Raw genomic sequence first — 26,668 nt, 5'->3', positions numbered from 1 at the left:
TACTCTCGGCAGGGTCCTTGAGGGTGCATGGGAGTTTGCCCAACCAGTCTACATGTGCTTTGTGGACTTGGAGAAGGCATTCGACCGTGTACCCCGGGAAGTCCTGTGGGGAGTGCTCAGAGAGTATGGGGTAACGGACTGTCTTATTGTGGCAGTTCGCTCCCTGTATAATCAGTGTCAGAACTTGGTCCGCATTGCCGGCAGTAAGTCGGACACGTTTCCAGTGAGGGTTGGACTCCGCCAAGGCTGCCCTTTGTCACCGATTCTGTTCATAACCTTTATGGACAGAATTTCTAGGCGCAGTCAGGGCGTTGAGGGGATCTGGTTTGGTGGCTGCAGGATTAGGTCACTGCTATTTGCAGATGATGTGGTCCTGATGGCTTCCTCCGGCCAAGATCTTCAGCTCTCACTGGATCGGTTCGCAGCCGAGTGTGAAGCGACTGGGATGGGAATCAGCACCTCCAAGTCCGAGTCCATGGTTCTCTCCCGGAAAAGGGTGGAGTGCCATCTCCGGGTTGGGGAGGAGATCTTGCCCCAAGTGGAGGAGTTCAAGTACCTCGGAGTCTTGTTCACGAGTGGGGGAGGAGTTGATCGTGAGATCGACAGGCGGATCGGTGCGGCGTCTTCAGTAATGCGGACGCTGTATCGATCCGTTGTGGTGAAGAAGGAGCTGAGCCGGAAGGCAAAGCTCTCGATTTACCGGTCGATCTACATTCCCATCCTCACCTATGGTCAAGAGCTTTGGGTCATGACCGAAAGGACAAGATCACGGGTACAAGCGGCCGAAATGAGTTTCCTCCGCCGAGTGGCGGGGCTCTCCCTTAGAGATAGGGTGAGAAGCTCTGTCATTCGGAGGGAGCTCAAAGTAAAGCCGCTGCTCCTCCACATCGAGAGGAGCCAGATGAGGTGGCTCGGGCATCTGGTCAGGATGCCACCCGAACGCCTCCCTAGGAAGGTGTTTCGGGCACGTCCGACCGGTAGGAGGCCACGGGGAAGACCCAGGACACGCTGGGAAGACTATCTCTCCCGGCTGGCCTGGGAACGCCTCGGGATCCCCCGGGAGGAGCTGGACGAAGTGGCTGGGGAGAGGGAAGTCTGGGCTTCCCTGCTTAAGCTGCTGCCCCCGCGACCCGACCTCGGATAAGCGGAAGAAGATGGATGGATGGATGGCATTCAATTTTTATTAAAATTGTATTTGATATGCCATTGATATTTTTTTTATTATTATTAATATTATTTGAAACTCGATTTTGCATGTCACTATAAAGTTATATAAGCCTTGCTTGTTCGATATTCAATGCAAAACTTGTTTGGGTCCCTATTAAAATGTTAATTTGTGTGGTTGGGGGCGTGGTTAAGAGGGGAGGAGTATATTAACAGCTAGAATTCACCAAGTCAAGTATTTCATACACACACACATACATATATATATATATATATATATATATATATATATATATATATATATACATATATATATATACACACACATATATATATATATATATATATATATATATATATATATACATATATATATACACACATATATATATATATATATATATATATATATACATCCTGAAAATATGCAAACAAAACTGTGTTTAGATAATTGATACTTCAAACTTGCATAAATAAATATTAAGGAATATAACATAACTTGGCTTCTGAGAGCTTCAAAATGTAATGAATAAAATGCTAAAGTTGTTGATAAACAAGCAATTATTTTAATAATTAAATATGGTCATTTTAAATGAATTATTATGATAATTTAAAATTAATTATTTCAAATATGTTTATTTTAACAATGTATAATTCTATGGCTGGATGTAATAAGGAGTCAGAAAAAATACAAATAAAAATACAATTAATTTTGATGTTTTTATCAAAATATAGTAAAAATGTATTTAGTTATTTAAAAAAAATAAATATATATATATATATATATTTATTTTTAGGTAAGATAAACATAATAATACAATTTGTCTCTAGTCTGGATGATTTAGTTTTTGTCACCCTGTTGTTCTCCCGTCGTGAAAAAAGGCTGTCCTCACTCAGGTCCTCATGGAGCTGGAGGGGGCGTGGCCTCCAGCTCCGGCTGAAAATCGGGAGATTTTCGGGAGAATATTTGTCCCGGGACGTTTTCGGGAGAGGCGCTGAATTTCGGGAGTCTCCCAGAAAATTCAGGAGGGTTGGCAAGTATGTGTAAATGGTAAATAAAAACAGAATACAATGATTTGCAAATCCTTTTCAACTTATATTCAATAGAATAAACTGCAAAGACAATATATTTAATGTTCAAACTGAGAAACTTAATTTTTTTCCCCAAATAATCATTAACTTAGAATTTAATGGCGGCAACACATTGGAAAAAAAGTTGGCACAGAACACTTTTCCACTTTGCATCAGTCCATCTTAGATGAGCTCGGGCCCAGCGAAGCCGGCGGCGTTTCTGGGTGTTGTTGATAAATGGCTTCCACTTTGCATAGTAGAGTTTTAACTTGCACTTACAGATGTAGCGACCAACTGTAGTTACTGACAGTGGTTTTCTGAAGTGTTCATGAGGACATGTGGTGATATCCTTTACACACCGATGTCGCTTTTTGATGCAGTACCGCCTGAGGGTTCAAAGGTCCGTAATATCATCGCTTACGTGCAGTGATTTCTCCAGATTTTCTGAACCTTTTGATGATATTACAGACCGTAGATGGTGAAATCCCTAAATTCCTTGCAATAGCTCGTTGAGAAATGTTGTTCTTAAACTGTTCAACAATTTGCTCACGCATTTGTTAACAAAGTGGTGACCCTCGCCCCATCCTTGTTTGTGAATGACTGAGCATTTCATGGAAGCTGCTTTTTTATACCCAATCATGGCACCCACCTGTTCCCAATTAGCCTGTTCACCTGTGGGATGTTCCAAAGAAGTGTTTGATGAGCATTCCTCAACTTTCTCAATCTTTTTTGCCACTTGTGCCAGCTTTTTTGAAACACGTTGCAGGCATCAAATTCCAAATGAGCTAATATTTGCAAACAATAACAAAGTTTTCCAGTTCGAACGTTAACTATCTTGTCTTTGCAGTCTATTCAATTGAATATAAGTTGAAAAGGATTTGCAAATCATTGTATTCTGTTTTTATTGACCATTTACACAACGTGCCGACTTCACTGGTTTTGGGGTTTGTACCCCTGCATTCAAAGTGTTGGTGTGGAACTCACAACTCTACTGTTGTTTACAATGAACTCATCATCGGTATTAATGCTGACTGAGCAGTTTTAACTTCATCGCTATGGCAACAGTGGTTCTGATGCTGTGTTGTTCATTCGCTTCCACATTCCCATGCACTCCTAACCATTATTAAGGTATGATAATGAAGTTTAGAATGTCCAATGCAGACCTGGGCAAATTAAGGTCCTTGGGCCACATGCGGCCCATTAAGTGTTTCAATCTGGCCCGCCGGACATTCCAAAATAAAACTGTAGCTGCTATTATGATGTCCAGTGATGTTTTCAAATGACCGTAAGTCTTGAACTATACAAAGTATTTCAATGGTTGGAATCTGCGCTTTTGCATGATATACTAGTTTCTATGGTAATCAGAATCAGAATCAGAATCATACTTTATTAATCCCTGAGGGGAAATTAAAATTTTCAGCACAATCCCATTCAAGGTCGGACAAACATTACAGGGAGACAGAACAGGATCGCTGTCGGGTCTGCCAACTTTCGGCGCCCCTTACAAAAGGGGGGTGAGAAGAAAAAAGAAATCGGTCTAAGCCTGGGCCCCTGGAGAGGGGGTCCAGACTGAGGGCAAGGGAAAAAACAACTCATAGCCATAGCACACATCCCTCTTACATGTGTGTAAGAGGGATACATCAAAGAACACAAAGGACATTAAAGACATTAAAAGAGCAGAGCTGATGCAACCAGCCACTTCTACACACAGCTATGAATAAAAAGTAAAAGAAACATATACACTGTGGTGGCCTCTGCGGTGTTCCACGGCATCGTCTGCTGGGGTGAGGGGAGCACGGCCAGAGACAGGAGCGGACCCAACAAAGCAACCAAGAGAGTTGACTCCACTCTCGGCCGCCCACTAACTCGTCCAGTGGATGAGCGAGGATACATCTGAGGAGACTAATCTAAGTCACAGCAGCTCAGACGAGGTACCAAGTAGTGTAGGTGGGGAGCGTTTCCACAGAGTGTTTCCAGAGCGGGTCAGCCTGAAATGCCGGTGTCAGGGACAGACGCGGAAGGAGATTTTTACAACAAAGTTCTAAAGCTTAGTGATATATAAGATACATTAGATTGTAGGTGGGGTTTTTTTTTTACCCTTCGCGTTCATATTTCGCTGAGTTTGTTGATTGAAAGGGGCTTCATATCCCTGTTAGACCCCTCGTTGTAAAATTACAACGTTACCTTTAACCATCCTAAAAAACAATCTGTTATATATATATATATTTTTTTTTCCACCACATTTACATAGTGTTGTGTTTGGACCAGATGTTCCTCCAAGGGAATTTAAGTTACTGGTCAATCCCAAGTTCTTTTGCTGACATATAAGCTGAGTTTGAATTATCACCAGAACAGAATAGGTATTTTGTCATTTATTTTCAAAGCTTTGAAGAGACCAGCCTAGGACAACATATTCAATTGCGCAGCCAAGTTGATCTGTAAACCTCACGGAAGTGCTGTGTTCTTCAATATGTCCCTCGCCCCCACCCTCCAGAAGTAGTACACGAGTCAATTGTTCTACTCTGAGAAGAGACAGGATAAGTTAAGAAAAAGGAGTATTGCTACTCCCTGCATTCCGAGCTCAAGGTAGTCCACAGTGTACCCTCGGTCATGAGATGGAGAAAAAATAGAAAGAGCACAAAGAGAAAACACTAGTTATAACTCTTAAATATGGATGTATGTAGATATCTATCTTCGTCAATAGTCATTGGGTCCTATTGTTCAGTCTCACAATGCTATTGGATCGTACATTTGTTTCTAAGTCCCGCCTTCTGGCCATGAACTCACACACCCTCTTAAGGTTTCCTTCGAACAACATCTATTTGTTTCATTGGACCGGATTCATCAGATTTAAGTAAGTAAAATGTCTTTTATATTTTTTTTGGTTGTTATTACAATGTCTAGAGCAGTGGTTCTCAAATGGGGGTACGCGTAACCCCAGGGGGTACTTGAAGGTATGCCCAGGGGTACGTGAATTTTTTTTTAAATATTCTAAAAAATAGCAACAATTCAAAAATCCTTTATAAATATATTTATTGAATAATACTTCAACAAAATATGAATGTAAGTTCATAAACTCAGTGAAGCACAAGCTCAGGTTTCTCACTAAAATGTTGTCGCAATTGTTGGATATTAATTTAAACCATAATCAAGCATGCATCACTATAGCTCTTGTCTCAAAGTAGGTGTACTGTCACCACCTGTCACATCACGCCCTGACCTTTTTGGAGTTTGTTGGTGTTTTCCTGTGTGTAGTGTTTTAGTTCTTGTCTTGCGCTCCTATTTTGGTGTCTTTTCCTCTTTATTTGGTATTTTCTTGTAGCAGTTTCATGTCTTCCTTTGAGCGATATTTCCCGCATCTACTTTGTTTTAGCAATCAAGAATATTTCAGTTGTTTTTTATCCTTCTTTGTGGGGACATTGTTGATTGTCATGTCATGTTCGGATGTACATTGTGGACGCCGTCTTTGCTCCGCTTTTTGACTGATTGAATTGATTGAAGCTTTTATTAGTAGATTGCACAGTACAGTACATATTCCGTACAATTGACCACTAAATGGTAACACCCGAATAGGTTTTTCAGCTTGTTTAAGTCGGGGTCCACGTAAATCAATTCATGGTACGCAGTAAGTCTTTGCTGTCGTCCAGCATTCTGTTTTTGTTTACTTTGTAGCCAGTTCGGTTTTAGTTTCGTTCTGCATAGCCATCCCTAAGCTTCAATGCCTTTTCTTAGGGGCACTCACCTTTTGTTTATTTTTGGTTTAAGCTTTAAACACCTTTTTACCTCCACGCTGCCTCCCGCTGTTTCCCACATTTACAAAGCAATTAGCTACCGGCTGCCACCTACTGATATGGAAGAGTATTACACGGTTACTCTGCCAAGCTCTTGACAGCACTGACACTCAACAACAACACATCATTTGCAGACTATAATTACTAGTTTGCGAAAATATTTTTAGCCCAAATAGGTGAATTTAGATCATCTCCCACGGCACACCAGACTGTATCTCACGGCACAGTGGCTGAAAAACACTGGTCTAGAGCATGTACATATGTTTTTGTGGAACAGATGCATCAAATTTCATTTAGAGCTTGTTATATAATTGTTGCAATTATACAACATTGGGTGAATGTGGTAGTCGAATAGCTGGCTTGTTGCAGTGGGCTCAAACAGGTTGTATTTCCTCCACTACACCACTGCCTGAAGTATTTTCTCTATACATGGATAGTATACATTCTACCCTTGTGTTGTGTTCTGGTCAAATTTGACCGATTTAAAAGTTTTATCTCTAAAAAATGTAGTTAATTGATCAGCCTGATCTAAAATTCCATAACTTCAGTTCTGGGGAAACGAATTTTCCGGACTGTATGGATGTAATAGGGGTATGCATGTTTTCCTTTTGGTATGATAATTAGAGCCATTAAGCCATTTACATTTACATTGATGGAATTTGGACACTTTTGTCCAAAGCGACTTACCAGGCAGACACTATTGTCTACCCTGAGAATTTGGTCCACCACCTGTTGCTGATGTGATGCCACGCAACAGATTCCAATCCCTGTTGATGTCATTACATTTTGTAGACAACATGACAGTATCTGAGACGGAAAAGAAAGACAAACTATGGAAACTCAGACTCTTGAGAGATATGCTTGCAGGTGGTACCAGAAGAGCACAACTCTGTGGATGAGATGATGCTGCTGCAGACACTGCAATACACCAACACACAATGCAGAAAATGTGATGCTCGCCTTTGTTTTACAGACGACAGGGACTGTTTTTAGGACTTTCACCACCAATGAAAGTCTTCATGACCATTGTCATGAAAAGAAAATAAGAGGGGGGGAAAAAGCGTTTAAGAATTTTATCTTGTTTCATATTTTTTATATTTTTATATTATATCATAAAAATATAATTAATGTGTGATTATTATTAATAGTATATACCGTTGGGGGGGATAAGTAAGCAATCAACCCTGCAAATGAACCCTTAGTTGTTCAGACAACGTGAGTACAAATACAGAAATTCTGCTCCCGTCAAAGCTCAATGTTGCAATATTACAACATTTCTCTAAAAACATACATAAACATTTTTTTTGTTTTTAACTCTTCAATTTCTGCATCAAATTCCTCCTACAACAACATCTGAAAGGTCACATTTTTTTTTTTAGGTTTTTCTATATTTGGGTCTTACAGGGTTAATTTGTCAATATTCAGTGTTTTATCGTTCATAGTTAATATTGTAAATCCCACATTCTTTATTTTCATGTACAAACCCCGTTTCCATATGAGTTGGGAAATTGTGTTGGATGTAAATATAAACGGAATACAATGATTTGCAAATGCTTTTCAACCCATATTCAATTGAATGCACTACAAAGACAAGATATTTGATGTTCAAACTCATAAACTTTATTTTTGTTGTTGCAAATAATCATTAACTAAGAATTTCATGGCTGCAACAACTGCCAAAGTAGTTGGGAAAGGGCATGTTCACCACTGTGTTACATGGCCTTTCCTTTTAACAAGACTCCGTAAACGTTTGGGAACTGAGGAGACACATTTTTTAAGCTTCTTAGGTGGAATTCTTTCCCATTCTTGCTTGATGTACAGCTTAAGTTGTTCAACAGTCCGGGGGTCTCCGTTGTGGTATTTTAGGCTTCATAATGCGCCACACATTTTCAATGGGAGACAGGTCTGGACTACAGGCAGGCCAGTCTAGTACCCGCACTCTTTTACTATGAAGCCACGTTGATGTAACACGTGGCTTGGCATTGTCTTGCTGAAATAAGCAGGGGCGTCCATGGTAACGTTGCTTGGATGGCATCATATGTTGCTCCAAAACCTGTATGTACCTTTCAGCATTAATGGCACCTTCACAGATGTGTAAGTTACCCATGTCTTGGGCACTAATACACCCCCATACCATCACAGATGCTGGCTTTTCAACTTTGCGCCTATAACAGTCCGGATGGTTCTTTTCCTCTTTGGTCCGGAGGACACGACGTCCACAGTTTCCAAAAACAATTTGAAATGTGGACTCGTCAGACCACAGAACACTTTTCCACTCTCTATCAGTCCATCTTAGATGAGCTCAGGCCCAGTGAAGCCGACGGCGTTTCTGGGTGTTGTTGATAAACAGTTTTCACCTTGCATAGGAGAGTTTTAACTTGCACTTACAGGTAGCAACCAACTGTAGTTACTGAAAGTGGTTTTCTGAAGTGTTCCTGAGCCCATGTGGTGATATCCTTTACACACTGATGTCGCTTGTTGATGCCGTACAACCCGAGGGATCGAAGGTCACGGGCTTAGCTGCTTACGTGCAGTGATTTCTCCAGATTCTCTGAACCCTTTGATGATATTACGGACCGTAGATGGTGAAATCCGTAAATTCCTTGCAATAGCTGGTTGAGAAAGGTTTTTCTTAAACTGTTCAACAATTTGCTCACGCATTTGTTGACAAAGTGGTGACCCTCGCCCCATCCTTGTTTGTGAATGACTGAGCATTTCATGGAATCTACTTTTATACCCAATCATGGCACCCACCTGTTCCCAATTTGCCTGTTCGCCTGTGGGATGTTCCAAATTTTTTTTAGATGAGCATTCCTCAACTTTATCAGTATTTATTGCCACCTTTCCGAACTTCTTTGTCATGTGTTGCTGGCATCAAATTCTAACGTTAATGACTATTTGCAAAAAAAAAAAAAGTTTATCAGTTTGAACATCAAATATGTTGTCTTTGTAGCATATTCAACTGAATATAGGTTGAAAATGATTCGCAAATCATTGTATTCCGTTTATATTTACATCTAACACAATTTCCCAACTCATATGGAAACGGGGTTTGTACATTCTGGTTGTCTCATTCGGTAAACAATTTCAAATTCCATTCCGTTTTTTCAGGCGGTCTGTCATAACGTTTTTAGCTTTCAATCAGACATTATTGTGAGGTTTTGTATTAGTGCTCCTAAAAATAGAAATACCGGCCCCCAGACACAATTTTTTCTCTACATTTGCCCAAGCCTGTATTAGATTGTAGGTTGGGTTTGTTTACCCTTCGCATTCATATTTCGCTGTGTTTGTTGCATTTTTGTTGTGTTTTGCTTGATTGTAAAATATGTCGATTGAAAGGGGGTGTGACGTTCATATGTTGTCAATATTCAGTGTTTTATCTGTGATAGTTAATATTGTAAATCCCACATTCTTTATTTTCATGTACATTCTGGTTGTCTCATACAGTAAAAAAATTTCAAATTACATTCCGTTTTTTAAGGCGGTCTGTCATAACGTTTTTAGCTTTCAATCAGACATTATTGTGAGGTTTTGTATTAGTGCTCCTAAAAATAGAAATAACGGCCCCCAGTCATACTTGCCAACTCTCCCGATTTCCCCGGGAGACTCCCGAATATCAGTGCCCCTCCCGAAAATCTCCCGGGGCAACCATTCTCCTGAATTTCTCCCGATTTCCACCCAGACAACAATATTGAGGGCGTGTCTTAAAGGCACTGCCTTTAGCGTCCACTACAACCTGTCGTCACGTCCGCTTTTCCTCCATATAAACAGCGTGCCGGCCCAGTCACATTATATATGCGGCTTTTACACACACACGTAAGTGAATGCAAGGCATACTTGGTCAACAGCAACGTTCCCTTTAAGGTGCGCACTGCTCACGCGTCCTCTGCGCACAGCAAATCTATGCCGCGCAAAAAATCTAATCCCACTCTGAACAAAATAAAATATTGTTTTGTATGATTTTTGCAATGCAACTGTGAGTAACAGGTGACGAAAGGCGGCCACAACGGATAGAACAATGTTTGTCAACACTTAAATTATTGTAACGTCTGTGGAGACACTTAAAGGAGGACAGGAATTCCATCGGTCCCTTTATTTAGCGAAATTGTTTGTCGGCCATAACCACACCAAAACAATGTGTAAAATACTTTTATCTAGCAAAACTGGTCGTTGTCTAGCGTACAAACCAAGCCAAAAGCAACTCTTTGTCATCTGTTATATCAACAGCAGCCGCTTGCTCTCTCTCACTTGCACCAACACATACATTATGGCAATTAGCCACTGGTGCGTTTAAGGCCACACAAAAAGTTGGACAACTCCAACACTACACGTAAAGTGTAAATTTCAGGTCGTTTTACTATGACTCCGCAATCAGTGTGCTTATTCTACTGTCATTTGTTAAGACTGCTATTTTTTGGATATTAATCATGAAATGATGTTACAGGACTACATAATTGCTAATAAAAATATTTATTTTACGGACAGAAAGTTAATAAGCACTTCATCACATGTGAATGTTTAAGGGGAACTAAATGTGATCTCTGAAAGGGGTACACAATCTTTCCAAAGCAGGACCCCCACCCAGGCATAAAATACTATAGTGCATAGCTGATTAAAAAAACAAAACAATATCTAAGTGGGCCAAATCACATATATTAGAAAATAATCTCTTGAAATTGACTAGTCACTTGATTATAATAATAAGACATTTAAATTGTTATGTCAGGTTTGAGACGATTGTGCTGCTGATATGGCCACAGTCAGTGTGCACGTCTGTATTCCCCTGAATGCTCAGGGTGTTTGTGCGTTTGCTCACACACATGAAAAATTAGAGGGAACATTGGTCAACAGCCATACAGGTCACACTGAGGGTGGCCGTATAAACAGCTTTAACACTGTTACAAATATGCGCCACACTGTGAACCCACACCAAACAAGAATGACAAACACATTTCGGGAGAACATCCGCACCGTAACACAACAGAACAAATACCCAGAAGCACTAACTCTTCCGGGACGCTACAATATATACCCCCCTCTCCCCCCAACCCTGCCCACCTCAACCTCCTCAAGCTCTCTCAGGGAGAATATGTCCCAAATTCCAAGCTGCTGTTTTGAGGCATGTTAAAAAAAAAAAAAAGCACTTTGTGACTTCAATAATAAATATGGCAGTGCCATGTTGGCACTTTTTTCCATAACTTGAGTTGATTTATTTTGGAAAACCTTATTACATTGTTTAATGCATCACAACAAAATTAGGCATAATAATGTGTTAATTCCACGACTGTATATATCGGTATCGGTTGATATCGGAATCGGTAATTAAGAGTTGGACAATATCGGAATATTGGCAAAAAAGCCATTATCGAACATCTCTAGCAGTGACGTGCGGTGAGGTTGATGGCTGGTGAGGCACTGACTTCATCACAGTCAGATTTACAAACATATGAACCCTAAAGAGTATCTTATTCACCATTTGATTGGCAGCAGTTAACGGGTTATGTTTAAAAGCTCATATCAGCATTCTTCCCTGCTTGGCACTCAGCATCAAGGGTTGGAATTGGGGGTTAAATCACCAAAAATGATTCCCAGGCGCGGCGCCGCTGCTGCCCACTGCTCCCCTCACCTCCCAGGGGGTGATCAAGGGGATGGGTCAAATGCAGACGACAAATTTCATTACACCTAGTGTGTGTGTGACCATCATTGGTACTTTAACTTAACTTTAACTTTACACATACAAACTGTAGCACACAAAAAAGCACATTTAATAAAAAAATGTTATTATGGTCTTACCTTTACTTAGAAATGAAGTCCATGCGCCGCAACTAAAGCCCTCACTTAAACTTTCCACGTGCAAGATTGAATCTATTTAGAAAAGTGTAACCGAGGGTTTATAAATGAAATTAAGGACCAGATAGAGAGACGTTGAAATATAAAGTGCATGCCAACGATGCTGTTGTCGCTTTGAAATAGTTTGGTTTCTCGTATTTTCTGGACTATAAGGCGCACTTAAAATCCTTTCATTTTCTCAAAACTTGACAGTGCGCCTTATAAACCCGGTGCACCTAATGTACGGAATAAATTTGGTTGTGCTTACCGACCTCGAAGCTAAGAGTCCCTGTCGTCTGTAAAACAAAGGCGAACATCACCCCCCGTTTCCCGAATTCAAAGGTCTCAAGGTTTCAAGTATGGCCCCCAGACACATTTTTTTCTCTAAATTTGCCCCGCTGAGGCAAAATAATTACCCAGGCCTGGTCTAATGTGTGTTTTTTTTGTGTGTGTGATTTCAGTTCCTCCAGCCACGTCGCCGCCATGGTGGCGGTCTTCCTCAACCTGTCGGTGCTTTTCATCGCGCAGCGCCCTGTCAACGACACGCCGTCGGAGAAGACGGTGTACGAGGGCTGCAGGGACATGCCGGCCGTCCTCATCTGGTACCTGGGCCTGCAGTTCATCAACATGTTCCTGGGCATACCGGCCAACATCATGGTGCTGTGGCTCATCCACAAGAACAAGGGCGACTCGTCCACGTCGGACATCTTCATCATGCACCTGGCCGTGCTGGACGTCCTCTTCTGCCTCATCCCTCCCTTGGAGCTGGCCAACATCATCTTCCTCACCACCAGCAGCACCTGGTACGTGCTGCGCTTCTTCTACGGCATGAAGGACTCCTCGCCGCTCTTCCTCTCCTGCATCTGCCTGGACCGCTACGTGGCCGTGGCGCACCCCATCACCTTCACCCGGCTGAAGGACCGCCAGCACCGGGCGGCCCTCGCCGTGCTGGTGTGGCTGGTCACGCTGGCGTACGCCGCCGCCAAGTGCGTGGGCAACATCGTCAACTTCGAGAAGGTCTTCACGGCCATGATCCTCGCCGCCTTCGCCCTCATGGTGTTCTGTAACATCGCCATCCTGTGGCTGCTGCAGCAGTCCGGGCCCGGCCGGGACGAGATGCACCCGGTGAAGAAGAGGGCCTTCAAGATGGTGCTCATCATCTTAGCCATCATCGTGTTCAACTACTTCCCGCCCGTGGCGCTGTTCCCCTTCCAGCACTACTTCTCGCCCGACGTTTTCCGCTGCTACGTCCACTACGTCGCTTTCGGCCTGATGGACTTCAGCAGCAGCATCCAGCCCATGCTCTACCTGTCCAAGGAGAAGGTGTCCTGTCCCAGATGTTGCCAGGCCAACTCCACACGCCTTCAATAGCTTCTCCAATGTCTTCATTTCTGTTGTAACGAAGCGTTTTATTTTTAATATTTGAAGACACAACCTAATGAAATCCATTACAAGACATGTACAAAACCAGTGAAGTTGGCACGTTGTGTAAATCGTAAATAAAAACAGAATACAATGATTTGCAAATCCTTTTTCATTTATATTCAATTAAATATACTGCAAGATATTTAATGTTCAGACTGAGAAACTTAATTCTTTTTTGCAAATAATCATTAATTTAGAATTTAATGGCAGCAACACATTGCAAAAAATTGGCACTGGGGCATTTTTACCACTGTGTTACATGGCCTTTCCTTTTAACAACCCTCAGTAAATGTTTGGTACTGAGGAGACCAATTTTTGAAGCTTTTAAGGTGGAATTAAGTGCCCAAGACGAGACTTAAAACCAGGGGAGACAGGGCCTTCTCTGTGGTCACACTCTGCCCCTCCATGTTCGAACTGCTCCCACAGTGGAGTGTTTTAAGTCTCGTCTTGAGACCCACTTTTATTCTTTGGCTTTTAACACTACGTGAGTTGTGTGGTCCTCTGTTGTCCTCTGTGTTTTAAAATTTTGATTTCTATTTACTGTTTTAATTGGTTGTACCCTTTAAAATTGTTTTGAATCATATTTATTTTATATTGTTTTTAATTGTGTTTAATATTGTTGTGCAGCACTTTGGAAACATTTTGTTGTTTAAATGTGCTATATAAATAAAGTGGATTGGATTGGAATTCTTTCCCATTCTTGCTTGATGTACAGCTTAAGTTGTTCAACAGTCTCCGATATTTTAGGCTTCATAATGCGCCACACATTTTCAATGTCTAGTACCCGCACTCTTTTACTATGAAGCCACGCTGTTGTAACACGTGGCTTGGCATTGTCTTGCTGAAATAAGCAGGGGCGTCCGTGGTAACGTTGCTTGGATGGCAACATATGTTGCTCCAAAACCTGTATGTACCTTTCAGCATTAATGGCGCCTTCACAGATGTGTAAGTTACCCATGCCTTGGGCAATAATCATACTTGCCAACCTTGAGACCTCCGATTTCGGGAGGTGGGGGGCAGGGCGTGGTTGGGGGCGTGGTTAAGAGGGGAGGAGTATATTGACAGCTAGAATTCACCAAGTCAAGTATTTCATATATATATATATATATATATATATATATATATATATATATATATATATATATATATATATATATATATATATATATATATATATCTACATCCTGAAAATATGCAAACAAAACTGTGTTTAGATAATTGATACTTCAAACTTGCATAAATAAATCTTAAGGAATATAACATAACTTGGCTTCTGAGAGCTTCAAAATGTAATGAATAAAATGCTAAAGTTGTTGATAAACAAGCAATTATTTTAATAATTAAATATGGTCATTTTAAATGAATTATGATCATTTAAAATCAATTATTTCAAATATGTTTATTTTAATGTATAATTCTATGGCTGGATGTAATAAGGAGTCAGAAAAAATACAAATAAAAATACAATTAATTTTGATGTTTTTAGCAAAATATAGTAAAAATGTGTTTCGTTTTTTTTTTTTTTAAATTAATAAATATATTTATTTTTAGGTAAGATAAACATAATAATACAATTTATCTCTAGTCTGGATGATTCTTGTCACCCTGTTGTCCTCCCGTCTGAAAAAAGGCTGTCCTCACTCAGGTCCGCATGGAGCTGGAGGGGGCGTGGCCTCCAGCTCCAGCTCAAAATCGGGAGATTTTCGGGAGAATATTTGTCCCGGGAGGTTTTTGGGAGAGGCGCTGAATTTCGGGAGTCTCCCGGAAAATTCGGGAGGGTTGGCAAGTATGACAATAATACACCCCCATACCATCATAGATGCTGGCTTTTGAACTTTGCACCTATAACAGTCCGGATGGTTCTTTTCCTCTTTGGTCCGGAGGACACGACGTCCACAGTTTCCAAAAACAATTTGAAATGTGGACTCTTCAGACCACAGAACACTTTTCCACTTTGCATCAGTCCATCTTAGATGAGCTGGCGGCGTTTCTGGGTGTTGTTGATGAATGGCTTTCGCTTCGCATAGTAGAGTTTTAACTTGCACTTACAGATGTAGCGACCAACTGTAGTTACTGACAGTGGTTTTCCGAAGTGTTCCTGAGCCCATGTGGTGATATCCTTTACACACCGATGTCGCTTTTTGATGCAGTACCGCCTGAGGGATCCAAGGTCATGGGAATTCAATGTTACGTGCAGTGATTTCTCCACATTCTCTGAACCTTTTGATGATATTACAGACTGTTGATGGTGAAATAGACTTAGAGACTTAGACTTACTTTTTATTGTCATTCAAATTCGAACTTTACAGCACAGATAAAAACGAAATTTCGTTACATAAGCTCATGGTAGTGCAGGATAAAAAAGCAATACGGTGCATGTATAAATAAATAAATATATATAAATAATATATAAATATATATATCCATCCATCCATTTTCTACCGCTTATTCCCTTTGGGGTCGCGGGGGGCGCTGGAGCCTATCTCAGCTACAATCGGGCGGAAGGCGGGGTACACCCTGGACAAGTCGCCACCTCATCGCAGGGCCAACACAGATAGACAGACAACATTCACACTCACATTCACACACTAGGGCCAATTTAGTGTTGCCAATCAACCTATCCCCAGGTGCATGTCTTTGGAGGTGGGAGGAAGCCGGAGTACCCGGAGGGAACCCACGCAGTCACGGGGAGAACATGCAAACTCCACACAGAAAGATCCCGAGCCCGGGATTGAACCCAAGACTACTCAGGACCTTCGTATTGTGAGGCAGATGCACTAACCCCTCTGCCACCGTGCAACAAATAAATATATATAAATATATATAAATAGATTACTGTACAGATAAATACATTGCACTTTTTCACATGCGTCCACGTTTATGGATGTATGTAATATTGTCTTTTTTATTCCAGCGAGTTAATCCATTTTGGGGGGAGTTGAACACCTAAATTACTTCCAATAGCTGGTTGAGAAATGTTGTTCTTAAAGTGTTGGACAATTTGCTCACGCATTTGTTGACAAAGTGGTGACCCTCGCCCCATCCTTGTTTGTGAATGACCGAGCATTTCACGGAAGCTGCTTTTATACCCAATCATGGCACCCACCTGTTCCCAATCAGCCTGTTCACCTGTGGGATGATCCAAATAAGTGTTTGATGAGCATTCCTCAACTTTCTCAGTCTTTTTTGCCACTTGTGCCACCTTTTTTGAAACATGTTGCAGGCATCAAATTCCAAATTAGCTAATATTTGCCAAAAATAAAGTTTTCCAGTTTGAACGTTAACTAGCTTGTCTTTGCAGTCTATTCAATTGAATATAGGCTGAAAAGGTTTTGCAAATCATTGTATTCTGTTTTTATTTACCATTTACACAACATGCCAACTTCACTGGCTTTGGGGTTTGTAGATGACCACTATGTCTAATTTTTTTCCAAAACGGAAGGACACGGTGGCCTTTTTTATGTTTTTCCACATTTTATTAGTAAGCATGGAACAAACAAATTAATTTATGTCGAGAAAAAGCAAAAAGTAATTGGTATATTTGTAATATATTTAAAATTAAATTTTACTTGTAGCCTTTTTCTTTTCGATGTGATCCTCCTTCATAAAGTTCTGATGTAAGAAATATTTCATTTGGAACCTGTGTCCATGTGCATAGATGTGTCGTGGGTGTATTGACTGTTTGTTTTTTTTAATTTTTTTAAAGGAATATTTGTCAGTGTGCTTGTGATTTGACATCAAATTTTTTTTTTTTTTTTTAAACAATTCAAATGACCTTAAAGTTCCAAATATGATTCCATGCATCATCATCATCATCATTTCTTTCAGTGACGTGCAGTCACTAGAGGCAGGTGAGGCCGGGCCTCACCTGCCATCATGGAAAGAAAAAAAATGTAAAAAGAAAAAAATATATATTAAATTGTTAAATGTATCCAGTGATTATACTATAAAGTTATTTTCCATTTAACTTCACCAGTTTTAGATTATTTTTATTCAAAATCGCTGAATTTTCACATTTGCCGTTCAAATACTGAGAAGAGACGGTGCGGTGAACAGCAGCCAGTCGAGGCACGTCATTCAGTGCCTCAACATGGATTGCGGACTCGGCTAACTGCTGGCCTGCTGTGCAGTGAGACCGTATTGCTATATGAACTATATTATACATTTCCATAGTTTAGTTAGCTGAGGTATATAATGTACATATTTTGTCAACAACTGTATGTGTGTAACGTATTTCTTGTGCTGAGCGATCATAAAACGGCTGCAAAAGACGCACTGGCTGAGGCTCGCCTCCTGCACCCCCGCCGTAGAATTTGCACCCCCTGACGGGAGTGTTATATCAACTAAAGCCCACACTTAAACTTTTCACGTGCAAGATTGAATCTATTTAAAAAAGTTATTTCATAAGAAGCCAAAAAGTGCAAAAACAATAATGTTCGTGTTGGAGGAGTTGTGAATGACTGCAGGGCCACAACATTAGGTACACCTGCAGACTGCAGGTGTACCTAATTCACAACTCCTCCAACACGAACATTATTGTTTTTGCACTTTTTGGCTTCTTATTAAATAACTTTTGTAACCTATTTTTATGGGCTTTCCTCTTTGTGATGTTAAGTTCCTGTTATGCGCTGTTATACAGTATATGCCTTGAGCTCTTATTTTGAAGGCGCTAAGAGCGGAATTTTGACACGTTGGAGTGGAGCGGAAGTTTTTGAAAGAAGGTAAATAAAGTGGTCCTCGTGTAAACTGGAGCCTCCGTGTTTGTTATTTTGTAGTTTCATACAGTATAGGCGACATTTATAAACCCTCGGTTACACTTTTTTAAATAGATTCAATCTTGCACGTGGAAAGTTGAAGTGAGGGCTTTAGTTGATATAACACTCCCATCAGGGGGTTCATTAATCCAGCACAACAGCGGCGCATTTCTAAGTAAAGGTAAAGTTAAAGTTAAAGTTAAAGTACCAATGATTGTCACACACACACTAGGTGTGGCGAAATTATTCTCTGCATTTGACCCATCTCCTTGTTCACCCCCTGGGAGGTGAGGGGAGCAGTGGGCAGCAGCGGCGCCGCGCCCGGGAATCATTGTTGGTGATTTAACCCCCAATTCCAACCCTTGATGCTGAGTGCCAAGCAGGGAAGAATGCTGGTATGAGCTTTTAAACATAACCCGTTAACTGCTGCCAATCAAATGGTGAATAAGATACTCTTTAGGGTTCATATGTTTGTAAATCTGACTGTGATGAAGTCAGTGCCTCACCAGCCATGAACCTCACCGCACGTCACTGATTTCTTTGTATTCCTTTCATGAAAATGCATATATACAAGCCACGCGCAGTTGACACTTTCATTGTTTTTTTGTTTCTTATACATTTCCATGATTAGAAAGGAGCAGATGGAAGAATAATATTCTTATATTTATCGGCCCCTTTTTTAACACAAATTATTTTAGATGACTTTATCACTGTCCCTTCCACCAACACCCGAACTCCAACATACTTTTTAAATTTTCGTTTTAAGCATTTTCACAATGACACGTCCAATCAAAATCAAAAATCAGTTTAATATAACTCAAGTTGTCTCTTTTTGTAACTCTTTTTAAATTCAAAGATATTCTTGCAACTTTCTAAGTCTTTCTTTAGAGAATTCCATGCTTTCACACCACAACCAGCTTCAAATTTTGTCGCACTCTTGGATGTTTAAAAATCACACGGCCTTCTGTGGTTCTCATCTTCAGACGTGAACACAAATAACTTTTGTAAGTCCTTTGGAAGAACTTTTATTTCTAGCTTTGAACATCACTAATAGAGTATGCAATTCTACAATGTCTTTTACAAACTCCGTTTCCATATGAGTTGGGAAATTGTGTAATATGTAAATAAAAACAAAATTTGCAAATCATTTTCAACCCATATTCAGTTGAATATGCTACAAAGACAACATATTTGATGTTCAAACTGATAAACATTTTTTTTTTTCGCAAATAATCATTAACTTTAGAATTTGATGCCAGCAACACGTGACAAAGAAGTTGGGAAAGGTGGCAATAAATACTGATAAAGTTGAGGAATGCTCATCAAACACTTATTTGGAACATCCCACGGGTGAACAGGCAAATTGGGAACAGGTGGGTGCCATGATTGGGTATAAAAGTCGATTCCATGAAATGCTCAGTCATTCACAAACAAGGATGGGGCGAGGGTCACCACTTTGTCAACAAATGCGTGAGCAAATTGTTGAACAGTTTAAGAATAACCTTTCTCAACCAGCTATTGCAAGGAATTTAGGGATTTCACCATCTACGGTCCGTAATATCATCAAAGGGTTCAGGGAATCTGGAGAAATCACTGCACGTAAGCAGCTAAGCCCGTGACCTTCGATCCCTTAGGCTGTGCTGCATCAACAAGCGACATTGTTGTGTAAAGGATATCACCACATGGAATCAGGAACACTTCAGAAACCCACTGTCAGTAACTACAGTTGGTCGCTACTTCTGTAAGTGCAAGTTAAAACTTTCCTATGGAAGGCGAAAACCGTTTATCAACAACACCCAGAAACGACGTCGGCTTCACTGGGCCTGAGCTCATCTAAGATGGACTGATACAAAGTGGAAAAGTGTTCTGTGGTCTGACGAGTCCACATTTCAAATTGTTTTTGGAAACTCTGGATGTCGTGTCCTCCGGACCAAAGAAGAAAAGAACCATCCGGATTGTTATAGGCGCAAAGTTGAAAAGCCAGCATCTGTGATGGTATGGGGGTGTATTAGTGCCCAAGACATGGGTAACTTACACATCTGTGAAGGCGCCATTAATGCTGAAAAGTACATACAGGTTTTGGAGCAACATATGATGCCATCCAAGCAACGTTACCATGGACGCCCCTGCTTATTTCAGCAAGACAATGCCAAGCCACGTGTTACATCAACGTGGCTTCATAGTAAAAGAGTGCGGGTACTAGACTGGCCTGCCTGTAGTCCAGACCTGTCTCCCATTGAAAATGTGTGGCGCATTATGAAGCCTAAAATACCACAACGGAGACCCCCGGACTGTTGAACAACTTAAGCTGTACATCAAGCAAGAAAAAAACGTGTCTCCTCAGTTCCCAAACGTTTACTGAGTGTTGTTAAAAGGAAAGTCCATGTAACACAGTGGTGAACATGCCCTTTCCCAACTACTTTGGCACGTGTTGCAGCCATGAAATTCTAAGTAAATTATTATTTGCAAAAAAAAAAAAAAGTTTATGAGTTTGAACATCAAATATGTTGTCTTTGTAGTGCATTCAACTGAATATGGGTTGAAAAGTATTTGCAAATCATTGTATTCCGTTTATATTTACATCTAACACAATTTCCCAACTCATATGGAAACGGGGTTTGTAGTTTTAACAATCCTGCCCTAATCCCACATGCATACACAAAATAAACATGTCTAGTTGACAAACTGATATCAAACCACAAACATTCTATTCTAACACTTTTAGGTATAAATGTGAAATAGAGCAATGAAATAAAGCACTATCAAAGCTAGACTGACCATATGTCCTCTTTTCCATGGACATGTCCTCTTTTGCGGGGCTGTCCGGGCGGAGTTTCTTAAATGCCTCAAATGTCCGGCATTTTGAGTTAGGGTTGCGTGTATTTTCAATGTACGTTCAGGGTTAAGAATGGGTTAAAAACAAAACAAATTGTGAAGGTGTGCGCACGCAGCAGCATTTGTGAGGGAGGGGCAGAGACAGAGAGAGCGAGAGAGTTATGATAAACGTGCTCTGCGTTTTATCGATAGATATATCATATTTAATTTTTTATTATCGATAGCAGGGGTATCAAAAGTGTGCCCCGGAGGCCATTTGCGGCCCACAGCTAATGTTTTCAAGGCCCACGGCACATTCTAAAAATACTATTTAAATAAACAAAAACATAACAAAAGTGAAATAAAAAAAAGCTTGAAGGTGAAATGTAATTTAGAAAAAGTTGCAATGTTGACTATTAAAACAAAGCTGTTTTTTCTTTTCTTTCAAACTGTCATTGCTCAAAACATAACATTGAATCAAAATCAATGTTATTATGAATTATTGACCTATCCAAGGTTCCGATTACTTCACATCAAATATTCCACTTTGAAAAATATTTTTGGTGGAAGATTTTGCATATTTTGTGTGTTTGCCATTAAAAACATAGTTTTGTTTGACAAAAAAAGGGCAGAAAACAAAACAAACAAAAAAACAACATAAAAAAAACTAAAACATTTTGAAATGAGGGATAGATCTGAAGTTGATGTAGACTCCAGAGATTTAAGCGTTAAAGGGGAACATTATCACCAGACCTATGTAAGCGTCAATATATACCTTGATGTTGCAGAAAAAAGACCATATATTTCTTTAACCGATTTCCGAACTCTAAATGGGTGAATTTTGGCGAATTAAACGCTTTTCTATTATTCGCTCTTGGAGCGATACATCGGGAAGCAATCCGCCATTTTCTCAAACACCGAGTCAAATCAGCTCTGTTATTTTCCGTTTTTTCGACTGTTTTCCGTACCTTGGAGACATCATGCCTCGTCGGTGTGTTGTCAGAGGGTGTAACAACACGAACAGGGACGGATTCAAGTTGCACCAGTGGCCCAAAGATGCGAAAGTGGCAAGAAATTGGACGTTTGTTCCGCACACTTTACCGACGAAAGCTATGCTACGACAGAGATGGCAAGAATGTGTGGATATCCTGCGACACTCAAAGCAGATGCATTTCCAACAATAAAGTCAAAGAAATCTGCCGCCAGACCCCCATTGAATCTGCCGGAGTGTGTGAGCAATTCAGGGACAAAGGACCTCGGTAGCACGGCAAGCAATGACGGCAGTTTGTTCCCGCAGACGAGCGAGCTAAACCCCCTGGATGTCTTGGCTCACACCGTCCCGAAGATGATCAAGAGAAGAATATCAACCCTAGCTTCCCTGGCCTGCTGACATCAACTCCAAAACTGGACAGATCAGCTTTCAGGAAAAGAGTGCGGATGAGGGTATGTCTACAGAATATATTAATTGATGAAAATTGGGCTGTCTGCACTCTTAAAGTGCATGTTGTTGCCAAATGTATTTCATATGCTGTAAACCTAGTTCATAGTTGTTAGTTTCCTTTAATGCCAAACAAACACATACCAATCGTTGGTTAGAAGGCGATCGCCGAATTCGTCCTCGCTTTCTCCCGTGTCGCTGGCTGTCGTGTCGTTTTCGTCGTTTTCGCTTGCATACGGTTCAAACCGATATGGCTCAATAGCTTCAGTTTCTTCTTCAATTTCGTTTTCGCTACCTGCCTCCACACTACAACCATCCGTTTCAATACATGCGTAATCTGTTGAATCGCTTAAGACGCTGAAATCAGAGTCTGAATCCGAGCTAATGTCGCTATAGCTTGCTGCTCTATGCGCCATGTTTGTTTGTGTTGGCTTCACTATGTGACGTCACAGGAAAATGGACGGGTGTTTATAACGATGGTTAAAATCAGGCACTTTGAAGCTTTTTTTAGAGATATTGTGTGATGGGTAAAATTTTGAAAAAAACTTCGAAAAAATAAAATAAGCCACTGGGAACTGATTTTTAATGGTTTTAACCCTTCTGAAATTGTGATAATGTTCCCCTTTAAACATAAAATGTATGTATGCCCTGGCACACCATTATCATCATTTCATGACCCAAGCAAAACACTTTTTACACTTTTATACTGAAATAAATACACCTACAACTTCCATCCATCCATCCATCTTCTTCCGCTTATCCGAGGTCGGGTCGCGGGGGCAGCAGCCTAAGCAGGGAAGCCCAGACTTTCCTCTCCCCAGCCAACTTCGTCCAGCTCTTCCCGGGGGATCCCGAGGCGTTCCCAGGCCAGCCGGGAGACATAGTCTTCCCAACGTGTCCTGGGTCTTCCCCGCGGCCTCCTACCGGTCGGACGTGCCCTAAACACCTCCCTAAGGAGGCATTCGGGTGGCATCCTGACCAGATGCCCGAACCACCTCATCTGGCTCCTCTCGATGTGGAGGAGCAGCGGCTTTACTTTGAGCTCCCCCCGGATGGCAGAGCTTCTCACCCTATCTCTAAGGGAGAGACCCGCCACCCGGCGGAGGAAACTCATTTCGGCCGCTTGTACCCGTGATCTTGTCCTTTCGGTCATAACCCAAAGCTCATGACCATAGGTGAGGATGGGAACGTAGATCAACCGGTAAATTGAGAGCTTTGCCTTCCGGCTCAGCTCCTTCTTCACCACAACGGATCGATACAGCGTCCGCATTACTGAAGACGCCGCACCGATCCGCCTGTCGATCTCACCATCCACTCTTCCCTCACTCGTGAACAAGACTCCGAGGTACTTGAACTCCTCCACTTGGGGCAAGATCTCCTCCTCAACCCGGAGATGGCACTCCACCCTTTCCCGGGCGAGAACCATGGACTCGGACTTGGAGGTGCTGATTCTCATCCCAGTCGCTTCACACTCAGCTGCGAACCCATCCAGTGAGAGCTGAAGATAAATAAAAACATAGAAAAAGCTACCCGCAGTGGTAAAGTTTAGATCCATGAAGGAAAGAAGAAAGTGAATGAATGTTTATAACTGAATACATTTACAAATCCTGTTCATAACTTTTATGGACAGAATTTCTAGGCGCAGTCAAGGCGTTGAGGGGATCCGGTTTGGTGGCTGCAGGATTAGGTCTCTGCTTTTTCCAGATGATGTGGTCCTGATGGCTTCATCCGGCCAAGATCTTCAGCTCTCACTGGATCGGTTCGCAGCCGAGTGTGAAGCGACTGGGATGAGAATCAGCACCTCCAAGTCCGAGTCCATGATTCTCGCCCGGGAAAGGGTGGAGTGCCATCTCCGGGTTGGGGAGGAGATCTTGCCCCAAGTGGAGGAGTTCAAGTACCTCGGAGTCTTGTTCACGAGTGAGGGAAGTGTGGATGGTGAGATCGGTGCGGCGTCTTCAGTAATGTTGACGCTGTATCGATCCGTTGTGGTGAAGAAGGAGCTGAGCCGGAAGGCAAAGCTCTCAATTTACCGGTCGATCTACGTTCCCATCCTCACCTATGGTCATGAGATTTGGGTTATGACCGAAAGGACAAGATCAGGGGTACAAGCGGCCGAAATGAGTTTACTCCGCCGGGTGGCGGGTCTCTCCCTTAGAGATAGGGTGAGAAGCTCTGCTATCCGGGGGGAGCTCAAAGTAAAGCCACTGCTCCTCCACATCGAAAGGAGCCAGATGAGGTGGTTCGGGCATCTGGTCAGGATGCCACCCGTACGCCTCCCTAAGGAGGTGTTTCGGGCACGTCCGACCGGTAGGAGGCCACGGGGAAGACCCAGGAGACGTTGGGAAGACTATGTCTCCCGGCTGGCCTGGGAACGCCTCGGGATCCCCCGGGAAGAGCTGGACGAAGTGAAGTGAATTATATTTATATAGTGCTTTTTCTCTAGTGACTCAAAGCGCTTTACATAGTGAAACCCAATATCTAAGTTATATTTAAACCAGTGTGGGTGGCACTGGGAGCAGGTGGGTAAAGTGTCTTGCCCAAAGACACAACGGCAGTGACTTGGATGGCGGAAGCGGGGATCGAACCTGGAACCCTCAAGTTGCTGGCACGGCCACTCTACCAACCGAGCTATACCGCCCTCGGACCTTTACATTGCGCCAAATATGCCTCTGTGTGCGGAGCATGTCTCGGCGTACGAACGCTCCATTCATTCATTCATTCATTCATTTTGATGAGATCACTTCCTGTACCGTATTTTACGAACTATAAGGCGCACTTAAAATCCTTTCATTTCGACAGTGCGCCTTATAACCTTGTGCGCCTAATGTACGGAATAATTTTGGTTGTGCTCACCAACCTTGAAGATATTTTATTAGGTACGTGGTGAAATGATAAGTGTGACCAGTAGATGGCAGTCACACATAAGAGATACATGTAGACTGCAATAAAAGTTTTAGTACTTTCATTTAGAATTTTAGCCTAACGTTAGCTAGCGTGGCTAGCTGGCTAACATTTCAAACTAACGTTTCAAACTAACATGTAATATATTACCATATTTTCCAGACTATAAGGCACACTTAAAATCCTTTCATTTCGACAGTGCGCCTTATAACCTGGTGCGCCTAATGTACGGAATATTTTTGATTGTGCTTACCAACCTTGAAGCTATTTTATTAGGTACGTGGTGAAATGATAAGTGTGACCAGCAGATGGCAGTCACACATAAGAGATACATGAAGACTGCAATAAAAGTTTTAGTATTTTCATTTAGAATTTTAGCCTAATGTTAGCTAGCATAGCTAACTGGCTAACATTTCAAACTAACGTTTCAAACTAACATGTAATATATTACCATATTTTCCAGACTATAAGGCACACTTAAAATCCTTTCATTTCGACAGTGCGCCTTATAACCTGGTGCGCCTAATGTACGGAATAATTTTGGTTGTGCTTACCAACCTTGAAGCTATTTTATTAGGTACGTGGTGAAATGATAAGTGTGATCAGTAGATGGCAGTCACACATAAGAGATACATGTAGACTGCAATAAAAGTTTTAGTATTTTCATTTAGAATTTTAGCCTAATGTTAGCTAGCATGGCTAGCTGGCTAACATTTCAAACTAACGTATCAAACTAACATGTAATATTTTACCGTATTTTCCAGACTAAAAGGCGCACTTAAAATCCTTTCATTTCGACAGTGCGCCTTATAACCTGGTGCGCCTAATGTACGGAATAATTTTGGTTGTGCTTACCAACCTTGAAGCTATTTTATTAGGTACATGGTGAAATGATAAGTGTGACCAGTAGATGGCAGTCACACATAAGAGATACACAGCCCTTTGAGAATTTTTTGATTTAGGGCTATATAAATAAACATTGATTGATTGATTGATTGATGTAGACTGCAATAAAAGTTTTAGTATTTTCATTTAGAATTTTAGCCTAACGTTAGCTAGCATGGCTAGCTGGCTAACATTTCAAACTAACATGTAATATATTACCGTATTTACCAGACTAAAAGGCGCACTTAAAATCCTTTCATTTCGACAGTAGCTGGGGAGAGGGAAGTCTGGGCTTCCCTGCTTAGGCTGCTGCCCCCGCGACCCGACCTCGGATAAGCGGAAGAAGATAGATGGATGGATGGATACAATTAAATATGTATACAAAATTGTTTTCTTTTTTTTATTATTTTTTTTAAATGAATCAAGTAACGTTTATGACAACCTTTTTCCAAAACACAATATAGAATGTGAGATATAACAGGACAATGCATTTATTTATTTATCTTTTTTTTTTTCAAATACGCTTACAAAAAAGCGGGACCCCAAAAATTTACTGTGGGACCCCATTTTGAAAATTCCTAGAAAAAAATGCTTTA

The 26,668-nt window shown here is 41.3% G+C and overlaps 1 protein-coding gene across 1 annotated transcript; it reads left to right on the top strand.

Moving 5' to 3' along the window:
• Positions 1-11,983: 11,983 nt before the first annotated feature.
• Positions 11,984-14,058, top strand: hcar2 (hydroxycarboxylic acid receptor 2-). Its single transcript, XM_061927197.1, has one exon. The coding sequence runs from the start codon at positions 12,339-12,341 to the stop codon at positions 13,224-13,226; it is 888 nt and encodes a 295-aa protein (XP_061783181.1). The 5' UTR covers positions 11,984-12,338; the 3' UTR covers positions 13,227-14,058.
• The last annotated feature ends 12,610 nt before the right edge of the window (positions 14,059-26,668 follow it).

Source organism: Nerophis lumbriciformis, linkage group LG32 (genome assembly GCF_033978685.3).
Source record: "Nerophis lumbriciformis linkage group LG32, RoL_Nlum_v2.1, whole genome shotgun sequence".
NCBI classification, from domain to species: domain Eukaryota; kingdom Metazoa; phylum Chordata; class Actinopteri; order Syngnathiformes; family Syngnathidae; genus Nerophis; species Nerophis lumbriciformis.
This window is presented reverse-complemented; position numbering and strand designations above follow the sequence as displayed.

Excerpts from the sequence above, each read along its gene's own strand:
- hcar2 (XM_061927197.1), top strand. The coding sequence starts at position 12,339 with ATGGTGGCGGTCTTCCTCAACCTGTCGGTGCTTTTCATCGCGCAGCGC.